This window comes from Typopeltis vanoorti, chromosome 7 (genome assembly GCF_054136105.1).
Source record: "Typopeltis vanoorti isolate ZY-2024b chromosome 7, IOZ_Tvanoo_1.0, whole genome shotgun sequence".
NCBI lineage: Eukaryota > Metazoa > Arthropoda > Arachnida > Uropygi > Thelyphonidae > Typopeltis > Typopeltis vanoorti.
In genome coordinates this window covers 26,415,493-26,437,913 of record NC_143555.1, presented here as the reverse complement: position 1 = coordinate 26,437,913, position 22,421 = coordinate 26,415,493, and the positions used below count along the sequence as shown (strand labels likewise).

The 22,421-nt window shown below is 35.7% G+C and overlaps 1 protein-coding gene across 3 annotated transcripts in view; it reads right to left on the bottom strand.

Annotated features, from left to right (window-relative positions):
* Positions 1–22,421, bottom strand: part of Epg5 (ectopic P-granules autophagy protein 5) — a 923,436-nt gene that overhangs the window by 838,321 nt on the left and 62,694 nt on the right. For all 3 annotated transcript variants that reach the window (XM_090395201.1, XM_090395199.1, XM_090395200.1), the window contains exon 4: positions 12,095–12,262. In XM_090395201.1, the coding sequence (XP_090251327.1) occupies positions 12,095–12,262 (168 nt within the window). The remainder of the gene's footprint in view (positions 1–12,094; positions 12,263–22,421) is intronic.

Here is a 22,421-nt window from a genome sequence, read left to right as displayed (position 1 = left end):
AGTGTAAAGATATCACTATGACAATAATCTATGATGAATAAAGCCAATAAGACTTTTCTTTTAACTTGTGTCTTCTATGTGAACATGGTGTTAGTAATGACTAATCTATGTCCTGAACAGAATTATAGCTGGCACTTACCACTTTCATTAGCATTGACCTCCCTACAAATTTTCCCAAAACATTTCCATACACCTGGGATTCGTTCAAGCAATTCATCTATGATGAATAATATAGTTACTCCTTTCCTCAGATCACCATTCCTTATAAAATTTTCAAAATTTTATAAAATTTTCTTATAAAAGTGGTATAAAATTTTCAAGATGGCAATTAAGATATCACTATTTGAAGTACAAAAACAGACACCAGAATAGTGCAAAAGCAGCTGATGTAGATGGCATGTGAACAGAAATGCTGAAGTACAGGGGTATAAAGATTTTACAATGGCTGCAGTGCATAATTCAGATGGCATGGTCAGAATGTATATTTCAACGTAATCAAAGTAGAACTAGCAGAGCACTCATCAATAAAAAGGAAAATAAAACTGCATGCAATAATTACAAAGGAATTTCTCTACTCTGTTTATGTATGCTTACTTGAAAAAAGCCTAAGAAAAATTATAAAAAAGAAACTTGAAAAAAAGAACAGACTGAGCTCAGGCCAAATAGGGGTTGTCAAGATTAAATTTAAACTTTGAGAAAACAGTACAGGAGTCACTTAAAGGTCAAAACTATATGTAACTGAGAGGAGACCTCCACATATCCTTTTAAAGAATGTGAACCTGCCAAATGTCCAAATCCTCACCTTCCTGTGTCACCTTTATTAGATATCTCCTTCAATGCTTATACCATAGCCCGAAATAGATGCAAGAAAACCATCGCCCAAATGGCAGCCAAGCCTTTTGGTCTTTTGCCAAAGCAATAGGTCATAACTTTTGCCCAACACTATTCCCACCCACCCCTCATACCCAGATGGCTCTACTGCATCATCACCCACAGAAAAGCTAATCTCCTGGCTTCACACTTGACCTCCAATGAATACATAACTGACAATGGTAAATGCCCCCCCCAATCATTCCAGCTGCCAAACATACAAAGCCTCCTATATCCTTTTGTCAGAAAGAGATCAGAAACATTTTTTAATTAGACACAAAAATATCTCCTGGTTTTAGTGGCAATCCTCCAATTGTCCTGAAAGTTTGTTAATGAGAACCGATTCCTATCCTAAGAAAACCATCAATTCCCAACATCAATGCCGATCAACAGAAGATCTACTCTCATATATCACCCATCTCTGGACAAATGCCAGGGAGAAATTTGATAAATCTCAAGTGGTTGCACCTGATATCTCTAAAGCTTTTGACTGGGTCTGGAATAAAGGCTTACTAAATAAACTCTGAATACTTGGACTGTCTCAAGATTTCTGCAGTTGGATTGCTAGCTTTCTGTCTAGATGCACACTACGTGTGATGGTAGATGGTTCCTTATCCTCTCACCATGCAACTAATGCTGGGGTGCCACAAGGATCTGTTCTCTCACCAGCCTTCTTCGTTCTGTATATCAACGTCCTACTTCAATTGACCTCCCATCCAATAAATAGTTTTGCAGATGACAGTACAGTGCATTCCTCCCTTTTAGTTGTGTAGAGTAACACAAATCTTACTCTATACAACTCACTTCAACCTTCAGAACATCAATTCCTCAATTCTGATCTCCAAGCCATTCTCCAATGGGGTTCAGATAACTTTGTCAATTTCAATTCTAATAAAACCCAGTTCTGACTTATTTCTCAAAAAAAAAAAAAAGAACCATTTTCATCCAGTATTATTTTTGATAACACCCAAATTTCCAGACAAGATGAGATTTCCCTTCTTGGAATTACCCTGACATCAAACCTCTCCTGACACATCACAGCCATTGCATCCTTGGCTTCCAAAAATCTAGGATCTCTCTTTCGCTTAAGACATTATTTCACCACTAAATCTGCCTAGCTATTGAATACTGCTCTCACATTTGGAGTGGGGCTCAATACAGAAAAGAGCAATTATATTGATAAATGACCCATCTGTTACCAACTCACTACTGCTATACTGTGGACCAGTCTCCCCCACCCCAATGTATTTCCTAAGAAATACAATATACGGGCTTTTAAATCAAATGTAAACAAGCTTCTCCTTTCCCAACCCACTACCCATATACAGTACTAATGTACTATAGGTTGATAACCAACCTCTCATGTATGGGCTCAACATAAAAATCTACCTGGATACTGAACAAATAAATAAAAACAAATTTATATCATGTCAGCTGGTCCAATTCATGGAGCTTACAGCAACTGGACAGGATCAGAGGCGGCGGATGGTGGAACACTCCCCCCCCCCCCCCCAAGATGAAGGACAAGTGCAAGATAAGCAGAGTAACCTGACAAATAAGCAGTCTGGGATGACATGGTCACTAGTAATGGCCCTTGGCAAGAACTCTTGACCAAAACACTACAAAACCTTAAGATGACAACGTGATACAGTGCCGCATGCGATCACTTAAATAATATGGCTCTGAGGAAGCACCCAAAACAACATCTGAGTGACTGTACTCTGGGAAAGCCTGCACTGGTACTAAGCTGTGAAGCAACAACTGACCAATATCTCAGTATGGTATCCAAAGGCCAACAATGGGATCGTGAATGTGCTACAAGAAATGAGCATATACCAACAAAGCAGCAGACACACTGGCCCAAATAATGCCCAGATGTATAAGGTTCACATCCATAGCTTAGACAGAGCCATGTTCAAAAAGTCCACTACAGTCTACAAATTATTTTAATCACAAAAATGAACAAAAATTACCAAACGCAACATTGAGACTTACCTGACTATGCTCCAGCTGGACATCAAGTATTTTACTAGACTAAAATTAGAGGTATTAAATAATTAATATCCTTAGCAGGCACAAAATAGACATTGTTTTGGTGCACAAGAAACTCGCATTTGAAGAGAAAATATTACCATTCCTGGCTACGGAATGATAAACCTGATAATGGATATGACCTGGTGATCTACACAAAAACAAATCTGCAAAACACCTCTGAACTTCTGAGACAGACACTCGCCAAGTGACTTCCACTGTGATCAATCTGCATAATTTCTCAATCTACAATGTATAGAAGCCTCTTCTATTTGATCAGCCAAGCCCTGTAATTGGAACCAGCCCATCCTCTGGGATTTCAACTCTTCAGCACACAATGGGGATTGAATGCTAACTAAACACACACACCCACAAATCAAGAATATGAAGATCAGTGACAACCCCTGATCTCCAGTTTACCACCACTGATACAAAAGAAACTCCCTCACCTCAACATATTAAATAATGTCTCCTTTTCCAATTCTGCACAATTCTAACAGGACTTATAATCCCCAGAATAAACAGCTTTCAAATAACCTGATGAAATCTCAGGAAAGTGACCAAAATTCACTGAAAACAACATTAACATAATTTCACCCAGGGTTGATAATTATGAAAAATTCCTTATTAAAATTACAGAAACAACTGCTGTGTTATAGTAAAACTCCAGTTTAATATATAAACCAAAATAATTACTCGATGTTTCGACCTTCTCATTAAGGTCATCATCTGGAGTATAGATATATACAAAGAAACGAGCTGCATGGTACTTCAAAGTCACATTAATTAGGTAAACGATTAAACTACTGGCATGACCTCTGACAAAAAAAAAAATCCCGTTATCACATCACAGCCAGAGTCCTGTTATTATTATTATCTATTTGGTTAAAAATCACTAAGAGATATATTAAACTAGAGGGCAACATGGTCTCACATAATTACCAGACTTGTTGCCTTATAACATGCGCTTTTTTGTACCTACAATTTACCTGAAAATTAGGATGTGTCCAATAAGCCGAAGGCATCTTATAAGCCTGTGCACATTATACACCAATGTGTTTTTTATGCATGTGCAGTTAGTTGGTGCATCATCACTTGTTCGTAATGAGTGATCAATATCTGAATAGTCTGCACGGTCATTAACGGTGAAGGATTTAAACTAGTAATCAATGCATCATATTTATTTTATAACCCACAGATTCTAGCAAGCACAGATATAGATATAGGATTGCATTTAAGTGTAGTATGATTGATTATGCAAAAAAGAATGGCAATAGGTCAGCAGAGCAGCACTTTGGGCTTCTACCTACAGAAAAAATGGTACGAACTTGGAGAAAAATGAGAGCAGCAATTAATAGAAGCAAATTCTAAAAAAAAAAAAAACAATCTCTGCAGAAAACCAGCAAAATGGCCAGAAATTGAAAATTAATTAAAAACTTGGTTAATCAATCAAAGAAGATCAAGTTGGTGTGTATCTACAAAAATGATTATTCAATGAGCAAAATTATTGGCAACAGAAAGAAATATCATAGATTTAACAAGGTTGCCACCATGGTGCTTTAGATTTATAAAGACAAGTTATTTATGCATGCATGCAAAAACAAAAATATCCCAAAAAAAATACCAGACGAAATTGAAAATAAAATCACTGAGTTTCACAGATTCATCATAAATGCTAGAAAAAAAGAAACTGCTATCACTACATTTGTGGCCATTATTCTGGATAAAACTTCTGATGTAATGTCAAAATCGCAGCCAACAACTGTTTCCCTTTTGTCAGTAATGGGCAATACACAAAAGATTCATTGGATTTACAGATGTGAACGATGATAGAACGTTTAGTGGTCTTTTTAAATATGTTGTAAACAGAGTTCAGATATTTAATATTAGTCGGCCAAACTGATGATGGTTCCTGTGTAATGAGTGGGCATATTAATGGGTTACAGAGGAAAGTTATCAAGACATATCCTTCAGAAATATTTATACATTGCTATGCCCATTTTTCGAATTTAGTTCTGAAGGCGAAGCCTCTCGGATATCAAGGAATGTAGATTGTTTTTCCAAACTATCACTGCATTGGAAGCACATTTTTCATCATTATCAAATTCCTAACATGTACTCTCAAGGGGTGCACAGGATATGATAGTACTACATGAAAAATTTACTTCATTACTAACTTCCTATCTACAATTTTCCTCCAAATCAACATGTTACTTGTTAAGACCCCAATATTATCATTATCAGATCTTATATATCTATCGTCCAAGGCACATTGTACCATATCAATCCACCTATATCTTGGTGTTCCTCTGGATTATTTATCTGCCAACCTGACAGAGAATACTTATTTTGCTAATCTTTCTTCGCCCATTCTGTTTAAGTGATCATACCACCTGAGATTAGCTCTGCTTACGCATTCCTGGATGCCGACAATGTCAAGTTCTTTCCTAATATTATTGTTTTTAATATGAAATTGCCATTGATGCCATCTGTTCATGCCTCTCATCGTTCTCAGGACTCTCATGTCTGTAGTCTTTGGTCAAATGTTTTACTTCTGACCCAGCTCTCAGATCCATAAGTTAAAACTGGTTTGAACATTGTCCTGTATAAAGCTAATGTAGTGTTCTGACTAATTTCTCTGTTATTCCATATGAATTTATTCAATTGACTTCCTACCATACCAGCTTTGCTAAATCTGTTGTCTATTTCCATATTTAATTTACCATCTTTAGTAAAAATTGTGCCTAAGTAGCTGAAATATTTTACTTGTTCCACAGGTTCCCCGTTCAATTTAGTCAGGGAATCTTGCAAACTTGTAGTGGATTTATTTAGAAGTAAAACATCATCCACATAAAGCAAAGAGCTGACATTAACATCTCCAATTCTGATATCCTGTTTAATACTACTTTCCTTCATAATGTGTTACTCATTATCCATACAGATAATGAATAACAGAGGGGATAATGTACATCCTTGTCTCAACCAGATTTAACATTAAACCATCTTCCTGTACTTCCTTCAATTCTAACTGCTGACTTACAATTCAAATAAAGACTAAGTATTGCTGGATATAATGCCCCATTGACACCATATAACTGCAGTGTATTGAATAGCTTCTCTCTTGGCACCTTGTCATATGCCTTTTCCAAATCGACAAAACTTAAATACAGATCTTTGTTATATTCCCATGCTTTCTCCACTATTTGTCATAAAGTGAAGATCTGATCTCAACAGCATCTATATCCAGCTTGTTCTTCACCAAGCTTTTCTTCCACAATTCTTCTCAACCGTTTCTCAAGTATACTTGCATAGATCTTGCCAGGAACACTCAGTAGGGAAATACCTCTGTAATTCTCACATTCAGTTTTATTTCCCTTTTTATATATGGGTACTATGAGAGCTCTACTCCAATCATCGGGAATTCGTCCCTTTGTCCAGGCTTTCTGAACTATGCAGTGTAGCCACTGTAAGACTTTTATACCACCATAATTCAGCATTTCTGGTTGAATATCATCTACTCCTGATGCCTTTCCACATTTCAGGCCTCTGATGGCTTTTTATATTTCAAGTATGGATATGTATTTCTGACTGCATGCCTGGTCAGTGTTTTTTACCAATGTGCTATCAGTGCCTGTTTCATGTAGCAATTTTTCGAAGTAATTACTCCATACTTCAAGGATATCTTTTTCTCCCGTTTTCATTTCACCTTTATCATCTCTAACTTCTTTTACAGCACTCTTTCCTCCATTCCTAAGCTTCTTCAACAACCTCCAGAATATCTTACCACATTCTTGATATGTATTTTCTATGTTCTTGCCAAAGTCCTCCCATGACTTTTGTTTAGCTACTTTTACACAGTGTTTCACTTGCTTACATTTGTCTCTGTATTCTCTAAGAGCACAAGCTGACTTATTTGCCAGGCTTTTGATATGCTTTCTTCTTTTCCTTCACTGCCTCTTTAACTTCCTGTGTCCACCAGTGAGTTCTGACTTTTCTATCCCACCAAACATCAGCAAGTTGTTCAAGCATGGTTTTACTTCGAATTATTTTACATAGCAAAAAACCTACTACAAACAACTTACTGGATTAGCCATGGGTAGCTCTCTCTCTCTCCTTCTTGTGCCGACCTATTTAGAAATTTGGAAACTCAAATTTTATCCCAAATTACCCCTAAACCAACCACATGGTTTAGGTATGTTCATCATTTGGAATCACAAAAAAGAAGAACTAATGACTTATCCAAACAAAATTAATTGCTTCCACAACACTATCAAGTTCACATTGGAACTAGAAAAAGATAATAAACTTCCATTCCTAGACGTCCTTATTAAGAAACAAACTGACAACAGCATCAACCTCTCGGTATATAGAAAACCTACCAACACTGGATGCTACCTCCATTTCGACTCGTCTAACCACATATCCCAGAAACTCAGCATTATCCATATGCTTAAAAAAAGAGCTATTTTTTTAAGCATATGGTATATAATATGTACCACAGACCCTGGCGACTTACAAGAAGAATTAATGAAAATATTCAGAGATCTATCCCTAAATGGCTACCCTACAAGACTCATCAACAAGATTCTCTTTAATGACATACCACAAAGACAACGAGATGAAACCCAATACATCAGCTCTATAACAATTCCATTTGTTAGTACCATATCCAAAAAATTAGCACTTCTTCTAAAACCATACAATATCAGAGTAACCTTCAAACCTATTGAGACCATTCAGAAGTTTATAAGATCCCCGAAAGATAGCCATCCTTTCTATAGATATTCTGGAATTTACAGCATACCCTGTTCATGCGGCATCAATTACATCGGACAGACAGCTAGATGTTTTGAAACAAGAAAGAACACATAGGTTATGTAAAAGACAAGATATATCAGGCCTTTCTTCCCATTTCGCCTCTACCAACCATAATATTGAATACGATATGAGTCATATGTCCTACATAGAAGAGAACTACCATTCCAGAACATTCAAAGAAGCTGCTACAATCGCCTGTTCAACAGGTAACTGTAGAACAGGCGATAAGAATCAAGGCCTAATCCTACCAGATATATAGAAAACTCTAATTAGATCATTTAACCAAAAAGAAATGAACTTTCATGAAAATTACAATAAATATCTCAACAAATAAAACGTTGTACTTGCGACACCCGTATTGTACCACGCACAGTGATAATTTTATAAATTTTTAGAATTGTCGGTTAGTTTCCTAGTTTTTGTTACTTTCCATTGCTTACCAGTGTATCCCTGAAAATGCTGACAGATATTAGTCAGCGAAACTAGTCGGATATTAAACAATTATTTACTTGACTAACATACCGAATTAAGTCTTTAATTTATTAATACTAGTGGTCAAGAAAAAAAGGTCATATTATGTGGTGATATATTATCAATTCCCACAGCCATATTAACATCAAGTTTGCTTGATGTTAATATGGCTGTGGGAATTGATATATGTGGGAATTGAATTACGCCCCATATAGCTCCTGCTTACTTTCAGTCAGTCAGTCTCTCTTCCTCCTCATCAAATGCTCTCAAATTCTCCAAGAATGAAAGACCTTTACGAACTGCTCATTAAACATCTCAACTATATCCTCTACAGAAGTTGTTCTTATACCATTTTCTCCTATCAATGTCATCTTTCCATAATCACTCTTTTTTTTTTGCTAGCTACATATATCAAAAGACTCACTAGGATTCTTTTTGGCTTCATTAACTAACTGCTGCTCATACTTCACTTCTGCTATCAAGTAGCAAATGTGAAGCAACCTGACCATTCCTCTATGTTGCCTCCATAATACCTCTTTCCTCTGTGTCACCCGCTTAATCTCTTCAATCATCCATTTCACACCAAACTTATTTAAACTTCTGACCCTTGGAATACATTTAGACATTGCTTCTACTACACAGTTCTTGAATATCACCCAAGCAGCATTGAGATCCCTTCCAGTCAACTCCTAATTCCATGCTACACTCTGCAAGCTGTCTCCTGAGTTTCTCATAATCACCAGCCTTGTAGTTCCACATATACCCTTTCCTCACAGAGGTCCTCACACTGCTGGCAACCAGTAATCACTCATGGTTGCTATCATCAACTGAAGAGTGATTAGATTTTATAATATCCTCTGATGAGATGTTCAAATCCAAGACCCAAATCCTCATGTGCCCTCTGTTATATACTGCCTGAGGTAGTTGTCTCTCAAAAACTCAAGAAACTCCTTTTGTTTATTTCCAGTTGCTATTTCATCATCCCAGTCTATACTGCCATAATTAAAATCACCCATAATGATCACCCTTTTCTTATTTGCTTGGCTAATTTGATTATACATTTTATGGTCACTACCATACACGTCACATCTATAACAACATCTGACTAAGCATTTCATTCTATTCACCTCTATCTCACACCATACTGCCTCAAACCATTGGCACTATTTCCCTCTTGCATCTCTACCTTGTATGGAATAACTCTTTCTCAATCATCAATAGCACTCCCCTCCCTTTTTATCCTTTCTATCTTCACGAAATGCATCATACCCTTCCATCTCTATTCCTGTCAGGATATCATTCTCATCCAACTGTGTCTCACTTATTCCAACAATTCTTGGTTGAACAGACTCAATGCAACCAATTTTATTTGCCTTGTTTCTTACACTTCTAGCATTTGTATACAAACATAATTCATTACTGGACCTATAACAATTTCACTGATACCACTTATTAAATGCAACTTCTCCACACTTAACTTGAGCCATTTCTTATTCTCCTTATTCATCTTAGAACCTTCTTCAAATCCAAGTGTTTCTCCTTTAACCCAAGTCCCATCCCTTCCTTTTTTGTCTACATATGCATTCACATCCTCTTGAAGAATCAACCTTTTTCACACTATGTCCCCCCCCCCCCCCATCCACCCTGAACTTCCCCATTTCCTTGTTTGTCTTGCACATGTTCTCTCATCCTTTATACTCGTGCTACTCACTTCTTCATTCATAACCACCACTTCAAACTCTCCTTTCTTACTCTCCCGGTCTTTCACATCATCTCTTACTAAATCAGATTCATTGTATGCACTTATTTCTCAATCTTCTGGCAGTAGTCTCTCCAAATGACAATACAAACCATTCAAATGCAGTTTATCACTCTTATACAGTTCAATTTGTCCTTCAAACTCATTCCATGCATTAACAAACTGCACTCCTTTCTCCTCACACATTTCCGCTAACATACTATTTACAATCTTCACTCTCTGCCTCATTTCATCACTATCATACCTTGGGCAACACTATGACTACCTTTCCTATCACACTATTATCTTTTATCCTTCTCAACAACTTCCTGATATCCAATCTTATGTGTTCCATGTTCCTAGTCAAGTCATTTATCCCTATTGCCACTACCAACTCTTTTGCTTGCTTACTTCTCATATCCAATGCCTCAATCATTTTATCTCTAGGAAAACAAACCTTGTGCATCTTCTCATTTACCACACCTCTAATAATCGAATCACCATATAACGTCACTCGTAGGTCTTTCATTACCTCTTTCTTAATTTCACTTTATATCTGTTTCATCTCTTGCCTCATCTTAACCAACTCAGTTTTCAAATCTTGCATCGCATCTCCACTCTCAATCACTCTCTCAATTTCACTGCCAGTCATACATTCTAGTTCACCGTCAATGGCACTCACCACTTAACTTTAATTGCACTCTGTTTTTCAACTTCTACTACATTCATATTGCTTTCATCATTCTTACCATCAATTGTTAAGTTCATAAAATCGCTTGTTTGCTTTTTCAGAACTTTTTTTTAACCAATTTTTCACTGGTCGTTTACACTGTCCCTCTTTACTATCAGATGAGCACTCACCCTTCTCAATGCATTCTCAATAGCAACACTTTCAGTTATCAACACGCAACCACTCATCACGTCTTCATTCAGATCAACTTTGCACGCACACACACACCTTCCTTCAATATGCCTTAAATATCCATAATTTATCTATATAATCGAACAAATACATATAGCACACGTCATATTTCATGAAATAAATGAAATCATAATTAAATTGCTGCAAAAAAAAAAGCTGCTAGCATCTTTCCTTCATTGGTTACCGTATTCCACTGTTTAACGATTTTGTAAAAAAACTTAAACAAACTAGCCCACACACTAGAAACAGAGCAAGTGCATAACTTTTACAGCATAAACTTACTCATAAACACACACTTATTTACAATTAATTATTCATTCGAAAAAACTAATCTGAAATGGGAGCTTTCTTCAGTCCTCACAAGTCACTGATAATTTTTGGACTCAGCAATAATAACAAGGCTACTCCCCTGAAGTATGGTTGGCATACTTCAAAGCTTTAGTTAAAATTACTAATATCTATAAACTTCTTTTATAGTTCTGTCTGTCCTTTACAGCTGTGAAATGTTTCCACTACTATTACTCGAATGTCAGTGCCTGTATAACAGGAAAGTTCTTTGTGCGCTGAAGATAGCAGTTTACTAACTGTTTAATTTTGTTCCTAGTATTATTTCTGTTATGAGATTACTACATGACTATGTCATTAAGTATGATCAACAACAGGGATTCAAGTGACCTTTAATGCTTTTTTAATTTTTTGGTTACAACAATTTCAATACAACAAACTGAAAGTCTAAATAACTCATAGGAATGAGAGGAAATTTTTAACCTTAAAAATACTGTGAACCAAACCAAATATCACTACAGAATAATAGCAAATATCACACAGAACTCTGGTATGCAACAAAGTTTCCCTCATTCTGAAACTGAACTTCAAATCATTGTTAATTCAAATCTGATTCAATATGAGTACGTCATTCAGGTTGATGGAGTAACTCTATAAAAACATCCACATTTCTCATATTTTTAAAGTCACATCTCAGCAAATCATAACAACTGATGAGGAACTTCAGTCTTGTTGAGTAGTGTGCAGTTTTTAGAGACACTTCAGATATTTTAGAGATAGTTCCTGAAGAGTTATTTATATCAACTCAAAAGTATGAATTATATAATATTTATTATAATTCAAGTACTTGAATTATTTTGTCTGTTAATTTTGAGATTCAAGATATTATTTACATGAAAAAATAATGACCATAGCTCAAATATATATCCATAAACAAACCAAAAAGTTGCTAATCTTACCTTAGATGATATCAATTTAGTAACAATTTTCCATAACTTTTGTTTCTTTTGTTTATAATTTTTATCAACTTCAAGAAACATCTTTTTGTACTTTATTAGTTCATATTGTGACTTCATATAACTGGAAACTAGTTCATAGAAGTCATTGTTTTCCAAGTCATTCTGATGCTATGAGGGGGAAAAAAATAAAATAAAATAAAACTACAAAAAACAGAAATCTTAAAGAATGTAAGTAGAAAATCTTAAATACAGATTTTTATGATAACAGGTTTATAGCTAAACAAATGCAACAAACAGTTATCTGAAATATTTCAATAACTAACACAATCTAATAATGCTGAAAGTTTAACCACTTCATTATACTATAAATTTAAGATGCCAAGAAATTATATTCTTGGTTTAATTCTTTATCCAAGTGTGAGCAAACAAAGTTTGCATGTGAAGTAACTTTGCAACTGGGCAAATCGTATATAGAGAATAATGACTTCACATCACTTGCCTTAAAAAAAAGGCAATGCTTTGCTGCCAGAGCCGTATGTAATAGATCAACATGGGGGCATAAGAAAAGTTGTTTATGAAATTTTGTGTATATGTGAAAGGCTTACAAGCTCTGCAAGTAAACACCTCCGAAGTCAGTCAGAAAGGTTCAAGCAACTTTCTGATGATCAGCAACTTACAATGAAAAAAAAAGCGGGCCGAACTTGAAAGAAGATGAAAGAGTCATGCCAAGTTCTTTGAGGATTACAAACTTCGTGTGAGGTCTCAGAAAAGGCATAATAAAAAGGGACAGAGCCAAGAATAGGGAGCTTCCTGGTTTGAGACGTCGCTAGAGAGAGAGAGAGAGAGAGAGAGATGGGGGGGTTTTCCAGAGGCTGCAGACGGAGCTCCCCATTTCCAGTCACCACCAGAGAGGAAGCTTCGAGTCACCAGAAGGCTTCCAGTCATCCAGGCATTTCGGCGATCCCAAGCCAAAGGAGACAAGCCGATGTAAATTCTCGAAGCAGAGAGTTGGCAGCAGTTTCAGTTATTGGAAGAGCTTCCAGTCGCTGAGAAGAGAGAGGGATCCCATTCGAGAGTCAAAAGAGACAGTTGGAAGCAATTACAGTTTCTTTGAGGCAATAGTTCAAGCTACTTGAGATGGCAGTCATCCAGGCATTTTCAGCGAGCCAAACCAAAGGAGAAAAGGCGATGTAAATTACCCGAAGCAGCTTTGGTCGGAAGTTTTTCTTTTCACCGTGGGAAAATAACATTTTGCCGGAGCTGTATGAGTACCACAGGTTGCTATTTACAGCCTGCTATTTTTCCGATGAGATACCACTGAAGCCAAATTTCCTGAAGGAAGCTCAAGAGCTGAGATGAAAGATTTGCCACAGAACTTTTAGTGAAAGACTTTTGACTGAATGTGCGATACAGAGCCTTTAAGTTAAACACTTTTGTATATTCCCTCTTATAGTTGTTATAGAAGGACGTTTAAGATTTTTGTTTAATAGTGATAAGAAGTGTCCTTAAGAGAGTCAATTGGAATGTTGGAAACTGATATCAAATTTATAAAAATAACTCTAACCTCTTTGCAAGTAAACTAAGAGTTTAATAAGTTAAATTTGTAAGCAGAGAGTTAATAGGTTTTTGAGTTAAAGAGATTAATTAATGTTGAAGTAAAAAAGGTTCTAATTTGTGCTAAAGAAATTTTATAGATGGATAGAGAAAACAATCTCCCTATTGTTTAATTCATGTATATTTCATAGTAACGTAAATAAAATGTGTTTTGATTTTTTTGTTAAAGGAGTGCTGCCTGATTGTTTATTTTTACAACTGCAATGTTCCTAAATAAATCTGACTTGTGAGCAGGAAACTAAGTGAGACAGCCGAAGCATACAGTTAAGTAAAAGAATAGACCGCAACTGTTTGTGTAAAGTTTTATTGAAGGAATTTGTGTTAGAGAGAGAAATCTGCTGGCCGTATTATTGAGTTTTATGCTAATTAAATGATATTAGTGGCACAGTCTAAATTAAATAAATTTTCTAGTATCTTAGGAATAAGACTCGTAGTGCAAAGGGTAGATAAACATAGTATGTAATAATATAAGCAAGAAAGATTCAGAGAGAGAAAGCGTGCACAGCCAATTAGAATGAAGCATATAGAGAAATGACATACAGTAAATAAATAGCAAGTAACAGACATATTAGTACGTAATAATAGTAAGAAACCACCAAACACACCAGCTACAGTGGTCCGTAGAATTGTTTTAGGTGTTTTACTGGTCCTTGGGCTTAGAAAGGTTGAGAAATGCTGATCTAGACTATGCAGATGTCCAGAATAAATTATTAACCATTACAAGACGAATTGCTGAAAGTCGATTTGAAAATAAATACAAATAAAATAAAAGAAATGAGAATCAATGTAAACAAGTTACCAAGTACAATTAACATGAAAAAATGTCAACTGTTTCAAATTTTACATCTCAGCTTTATCTACAGATGGAAGAACTACTAGAGCTGTTGATATAAGGATTCAAAGGGTAAGAAATACATATAATGAACTTAGTAGAGTATGGAAAATGAAAAATATTCACACACACATACATATACAAAAATATTTCATGCATGTATTAAATCAGTTATTTTATATGGATGCAAAATGTGGTTGGTTTCATAAGAAATATAAAGAACATTCATAAACCGATGTTTGTAAAGTCTATTTCGAAATAGGTGGCCACAAATTATTACTAATAAACCTCTGGAGAAGAACAAATCAGCAAAAAGTCAACTGGAAAACCAGAAAATAAAAATTTAGATGAATTGGACACTTAGAAAAGATAGTCAAATAATAGGTCATGTGATCTTGGAATCAAATTCACAGAGCCATCCTAAAAATTCGTGGAGAAGATCAACTTTAATGGAATGGGAGAAGAGTTTTGTGAAACTATGACCAATAGCAAAGAATAAGGAATAGATGGAAAGCATTTACAAACTCCCAATATTCCTGATGAAATTGATGAAAGAAGAACTCCACGCATGGGTACTACCTTTTCCACTACCATCTGATCATTCTCTTCATTTTCCACCACTTCACTCATACTGCTTGTAACACATCAATCGCATTATCAGGTATTTCATTTTTCAACTTACCACTAACATTCTTCTTATTCTCTTCACACTTCTGCCATTCACTCACAAAACACAACGCATTCTCCACTTTCATTCTCCTTGCATAAATCTCTCGTTCCATGTATTGCACACATTTTGCATATGCTGCAGCGAACAAAATCATGCATGCTAAATCCACCTGCCACTGTTTTGCACATTGGTACCATGACACACAAAACTTAAACCTTTGAAATTTACAAAATTAAGCACGCTATGCTTATTAATGAAACAAACACTGATTACTAAAATAATGCAAAAAATGAGTTAATTATTGCTAAATACTTCCAAACAAAGTGGTGTTACATATAGAAGATGCTACACATAGCAAGGTGTTTCGTTACACATGTTAAATTGTGACATTTTTGTGATTTTTTAACATTGTAAGGACAATGTTAAAAAAAGGAAAACAAAGGAAACAATGAAAGATAGAATAAAAAACATGGACATAGAGGAACATTTTCTGGCTAAAAAATAATTGTAAAATTAATAACAAAAATTAGAAATAATAATTATTATTATTACGGGCAACTCCAAGGAGTCGGCAGACTCATCGAGGGAGGCCCTAACATTATGTCAAGAACAACTATTCGACATTCACACAGTATCTATCATACCTCGCCTTTAACTCATTCACAGTCATGGCACCCACAATAGACTCTGGTAGCTTATTCCCCTCATTCACCACTCTCCAAGTAAAAAAACCTAGCTCTAACACCTTTGCTAACCACACTCTTCCCCAGCTTCCATGTATAGCCTTAGTCCTCCCACCACCAGTCCTATTCTCAAAAATATCTTCTGAATTAATCTTATAGAAACCCTTCAGTAATTTGAATGTCTCAATCATATCCCACCTTTTCCACCTATCAACCAATTTCTGCAACCCACAAATCTTAAACCTGTTCTCATAAGGTTCATTCCATAGACCTGCTATCATCCCGTTCACTCGTCTCTGAATCCTCTCCACTTCCTCCCCATGAAGAAGAAACCCTGGCACCCATATCTGGGCACAGTAGTCTCGATGGGTCTTATCAAGGTTCGATATAGAGGAACAATAACCTGTTTGTCTCTGCTTGTTAAAGTATTTTACAGCAACCAAGCGATTTGATGAGCTAATATAGCCACTTTTGCGATGTGTCCCCTAAACTTCAACTCCCTATCCACCAACACTCCCAAATCCCTGGCCTCATCAATCTCCTGGAGTACGTTTCCACCAGTGTGATATACTGCTGCTAATCTTTTCACCCCAAAATGTATAACCTTACACTTTGCCACATTAAATTGACATCCATTCTCCTTAGACCAGTCCTCCAAACTATCCAAATCATTGTGCAAAATTTTGACATCCTGTGCACTCACTATTGCTCTACCCAACTTTGCATCATCAGCAAACAAATGAACACTTCCTCTCAGATCCTTTCCTATATCATTAATGAACAAATTGAAAAGTAGTGGTCCAAGAACAGAACCCTGTGACACACCACTAGTCACAGGCCATCTTTTGGACTCTACTCCTGAATAAACCACTCTCTGATATCTCTCCATTAATCCACCCTTCTATCCATCCCCATATGCTGCAGTTTACTGATTAGAATTCCATGTGGTATCCTATCAAAGGCCTTGGCAAGGTCCAGTAGAATCACTGTAAACCCATTACCCTTATCCAATTCAGCCGTCACTGTGTTATAAAACGTGAGCAAGATACTGAGGCATGAACTACCCTTCACAAAACCATGCTGTCCCCCCCCCCATTCAGTATCCCTTTTTCATCTATCCAATCCTGTATTCTTCTCTTGACTAATTTCTCCAAGACCTTGACAACGATTCCTGATATGCTGATCGGTCGGTAATTTACAACAGCAGTCTTGGAACCCTCTTCATGCAGTGGAACTATTTTCCCCTCTTTCCACCTCCTCGGGACTAACCCAGACCCAAGACTCAAATTAAACAAAATGGTCAAGGGCATTGACAATTCTTTAGCCGCTTCACGTACGACATGAGCTGGTATACCATCCAATCCCACAAATGTATTGACATTGAGGTTTGTAAGAGACTATTCACCTCCACTTCATTCACCACAATTCCTGTATAAGCTATTGGTTCATTCATTCCTGCAATGTCACCACCTGGATCATATACTCTTGCAAAGTGCTCGCTCAGTAATTCAACTATATCAACTGAGTGTGAGCAAACAAAGCTTTGTGCCTGAAAGTATCTTCAGGACTGGGTTAAGGTGGTACAACACCAGGGCAACTCGTTGCAAAGGTGGAGCAAGCTACCAACACTCCTATCTCAGTATCTCATATAATGCAAAACACATCTCCATGCGGATATGTCTAATGTTATGCATTAAGGGAAGGGCTACTACCCAGACTAGTTTCGACCTTTATTGAGGTCTCTTCAGTGGGAGCCAGGCCCAAGTGGAGATATCAGGCAGAAGCATTAGCAGGTCATCTCTACCTATAGGAGTTGCCAATTGGTGTGCCACCCTTTTTTTAATAAATTACTCTGGATTTAGAGAAAGATATTGAAAGTTTATTTTTCACTTGGTTAGAGTATAATAAATTTAGTTTAATCCTTTATCCAAGTGTGAGCAAACAAAGTTTGCGCCTGAAAGTATCTTCGGGACTGGGTGAAGGTGGTACAACACCTTGTTGTACCACCTTAACCCCAAACCGAACTTGAATTATTCAAAAGACAAAGACTGAAAATGTGCAGAGACACTGAAAACTGTAATCTGAATGGCAAACCTATAGAACAAGTAAAACATTTAAGGTGTTTAGGCAAAATTTTTTATGAAGAAGTCAAATTAAATATGGAAATAGACAATAGAATTAGCAAACCTGGTATTATAGAAAGTCAACTAAATAAATGTATTCATACAGATAGGAGGTGTGCTCATTGTCCATAACAAAGCTTAGCAGTATAACTAACACCAAGAGTTAAAAATATATTTATTAAGCTCACTAATATTTCTCTGGTTTTCTACCCAGCATCATCACAGCACATTGAGAAGCTATTCTTAGAATCAGCATCAGCTATGAAGCACTCTCCTAACCCCAACAAATATGGTTGTATTAATTTACCACAGATCTGAGAGACTATCATTTTAAGACCTAATAACTGGACTTCTCCGAATTAACTTTGTAGTTATCTGACACACAGAGAGTGCCACTTCTACAATTACTTGGTTTAGTGCAGTATGCCTGTCACAGTTTCACTGTGATCTCATGATGCTGACTAGAAAAAACAGCAAAATATTAGTGAGTTTAAGAAATGTATTTTTTCCTCTTGGTATTATTTATACCATTAAGTGTTATTATGGATAAATGTACAGTAAGACCCCCCGTTTAACACTACCCTGATTAACACTGATTCGATATAACGCAGTTTTTCTGAAGCCTACTGAACCCAAACTAATCAGTGAAAGGTGACGAGTCATCATAACGCTGTAATTCCCCTAAACCCAAAATACTTGTTTTTTCCATACATCATGTAGTTGTTCATTGGCAGTGAAACAGCGTCCATGCTATCAATACAATTTGGAGTGCTGCCTAAAACGTTATTTATTCTGTAATCATTGATAATATTGACCAAGAAAATAAACAAAAATTCCATTTGTTCATTACTGTCATTTTTTAAATTATTCAAAATGAGTGGGTGTAAGGATGATAAAACAAAACTGATACAAAAAAATCATTTTGCTCGACATTAGGTGATGAGGCGATTAGAAAAAGGTGAATGTCAAGTTGACATTGGAGGTGCTTTAAATTCATCTACCTCTACTATACGAATGATTTTAAAAAACAAGAACAGAATTAAGTGTTCAGCAAACAAAACTACAATCTCTTCTGCAAAAAAAAAAAAAAAGATAACCTGATCCAGAAGTAATGTTTTAGAGGAAATGGAGAAACGTCTTTCCATTTGGATTGACGATGAAACCGAAAGCAAAACATGCTATTATGTTGGGCAATAATCATGGAAAAGGTCAGAAGCATTTTGCTTCTGGCCTTTTCCATGGTTCGATAGATTTAAAAAAAGAAGTAATCTCTGATAATTGCTTAATGAGATAAAAAGAAAACAACAAATGACAGTAGATGACATCATCACTAAAAAATCAAGAATTTCAGAAGAACTATAAACCTTCGACAGTACAAAAATAAACACTGTATTTCTGTGTACGTATGTATATGTGTTATGTATATTTTGCAAGTTAATATAAAAATAACTTAAAATTAAAGTAAAACATCTTTATTTTTGGTCGTGTGTTCCCCTGTCCCTATTTATGTGTTAAAATAACCCCAATAACGCAGTTTCATTTATCACTTGGTCTTCTAGGAACACCTCCTCCTGAGCGTTAATCATGGTATTACTGTATATGTAAATACAGCAATCCCTCGATTAGTGGGATTGCTGTATTTACATATGCGCCTAATGCGTTCTTTAAAACAGACGCATTAATCGAAAAAGCACTAATCGAATATAATAACCTATGGGAAAATGTATAATTCATTCCTCAGCTTTCTTTTTTGACCCTTAATTTTTTTTAATAAAAGAATTAAGGTATGTCTCAGGGCATAGTTAAAGGAAAACCATGAAGCTTAAAGACAATAAAACATATTCAGAATATAAATTTTATTATTCTACTTCTTCAAAAAGAATTGAGCTAACGTAGTTTGGCAGGCATTTTGTTTCTTATTTTCATATAACCGACGGTATGGTTTTATTGCCTCTTCTACTCTTCTGCAAATTTTACTGCTTCTCTTTTCATCAGGGTCAGCCTCTATGCATTGCTGCTTAAAAACTTCGATTGTACGAAAAATATTTTCAAATTGTTTCTGTGAAATCTCTTTTGGCTGACTATTCAGTGGTTAAATTTTCTTCATATTCTTTGGGATCTTCCCGCTGTGCATCTAAATTTAGCAGGTTGGAATCACTCATCTTCTCAGAATGAGATGTAATTAACTCTTGGACGTTATCATTGAATGGGAGAAAGAAATGAAGGACGTACGAATTGATCGCCAACACACGAAATCACGTGCTTTATAGATAAAATTTGTTATACAAGCAAAATAGTTACCGCTTTAAAAACTACAATGATCATAAAAGAGAATGGATTCTCCTTTTTGTGACATGCACAGAAGTGTCGAAGGGTCTCGAATCTGTGGGCATACTATAGCAGACGACATAAATTTTGGCGGTAAAAATTTGGAACATAGTATACATAGTGTACATGGAAGTAGTGCAGTGTGCCATTAAAAATAACTTTGTAAAATGTTTTAAATCAGTAACTAAATTATTTCATTCTGGTGAGTGATTTTTTTAAAAATAGTCAGCCATAAAAATGTATAGATGGAAAATTTTTAAAATCTGTAACATTTATTTTTAAGATAGGCACACTAATCGAATTTGGGTATCGAAAAAAAAATCACGCAATAATCGAGGGATTACTGTATGGAGAAATTAGTGAAAACACAAAACTAGCTGTGTACAATTGGTTAGACTGTGTACAAGACAACATTCTAACCAATTGTGACTTATTGATCTGAGAAATGGATTAGAAATAAAACATTTGATGAAAGACTGGAGACCACAGGTATGAATTCTAAGAAAGATTAGGAAAGAGATGGCAGAATCATATTAAAAATGAGGATATTATGAAGGAACCTGACTGTTAGCATTCAGGAGTGTATGTTAGCAGATCTAATCTCAGGTGGTACAGCCACTTAAACAGAATGGCAATGGAAAGGGTAATGGTAAAAGTGTTTTTTGCAGGATGGAAAGACAAGGACTCAGAGAAAAGTTAAGGTCAAGGTGGACTGATACAGTAAAAATACAGTAAGCCTTAGAAGACCAAAAGATCTGATAATATTGGAGTCCTGACAAATAACAGATCCTGTGGAAAATTGTTGAAAGGAAGTTAGTAATGAAGTAAACTTTTTATTTAGTACTATCATAATGTCCTGTACACCTCCCAGAGGGTACACATCAGGAATTTTATTATGTAATTTCTTATCAATTTTAATATATAATACGAATAAGATTGAATGTCAGTAAGAAAAGATCATTGATATATATATATATATGAAAGGACATACATAGGTGAAAGCACAGAGCTTTGATGTACTTTGGCAATGATGGGAAAACAAGATGAGAGAGAACTATTCATTATGTTTCATGATGGATATCAGAGAAGCTGACAATACACAAAACTTAGGAAGATGACTATATAATAGCAGCCTGAAAGAAGGCCATTATGTCAGATTGAATCAAATGCCTTGAATTATGAAGTGTAACTATATAAGATTCTCAAAATCTTTCCAGGTATATGTCCAATGGTGGCTAAAGTTTGCAATGAAGTCTGCCTATTGAAAGAGAATAGCAGAATCAACATTTCTGATCACTAATAAACAAACGGGCCTCTAGGTAGCTGGTGTTAACCTTCTCCACAACTCCCTTGCCTCAAAACTCAAGTACTGAAGTAAGGAAAATGGGATGATAATTTGATGGGTGACTTTTATCTTTTTATTCTGTTGGATAGAGTGCAGCAGAGCATAGTAGGGCAATACAGAATAGGTGTTAATTCTGGAACAAAAACATTAGCAAAACATGCATATGTCTAAATGTAAAGATTACGCAAAAAGACCCAGAGAAAGACCATGATCTAGGTAGTTTGATACTTACTCTAGAATAATGAAATATAAAATCTGACAATACCCGAGTTCTAGCAATTAGCATATTAATTTGGAGGAGAAAGACTGCTGCTAGGAAACTAATAACAATGTAAAACATGTATACTAACCTGCACATCCCTTGAAAGCACACATCAGGAATTTTGTGATTCTTACACTATGAGGCAAATAACAGAAAGAGTGAATAACTATGGAAATGATAACTTTAATAAGTTCTAATGGAAGCAAGGTGATAGCAGCAGACAAAATAGTTGATTCACTACATGGCAACTTTGCAAAGTGAAGCTCATCCAGATTAGGAAAATGCTATGAAAGAAACTGATGTGGAAATATGAAATAATGTGGCAATTGATGAACCTGATAGTACTTCCAATTACAGCATTTTGCATACTTCAGAATCTCAATGCAACTACAACCAGGGTAATAGATAGGATATCAGTTCATACATCATGAGAATGTACAAATAAATTAGCACTACCTCTGATTAGGCTG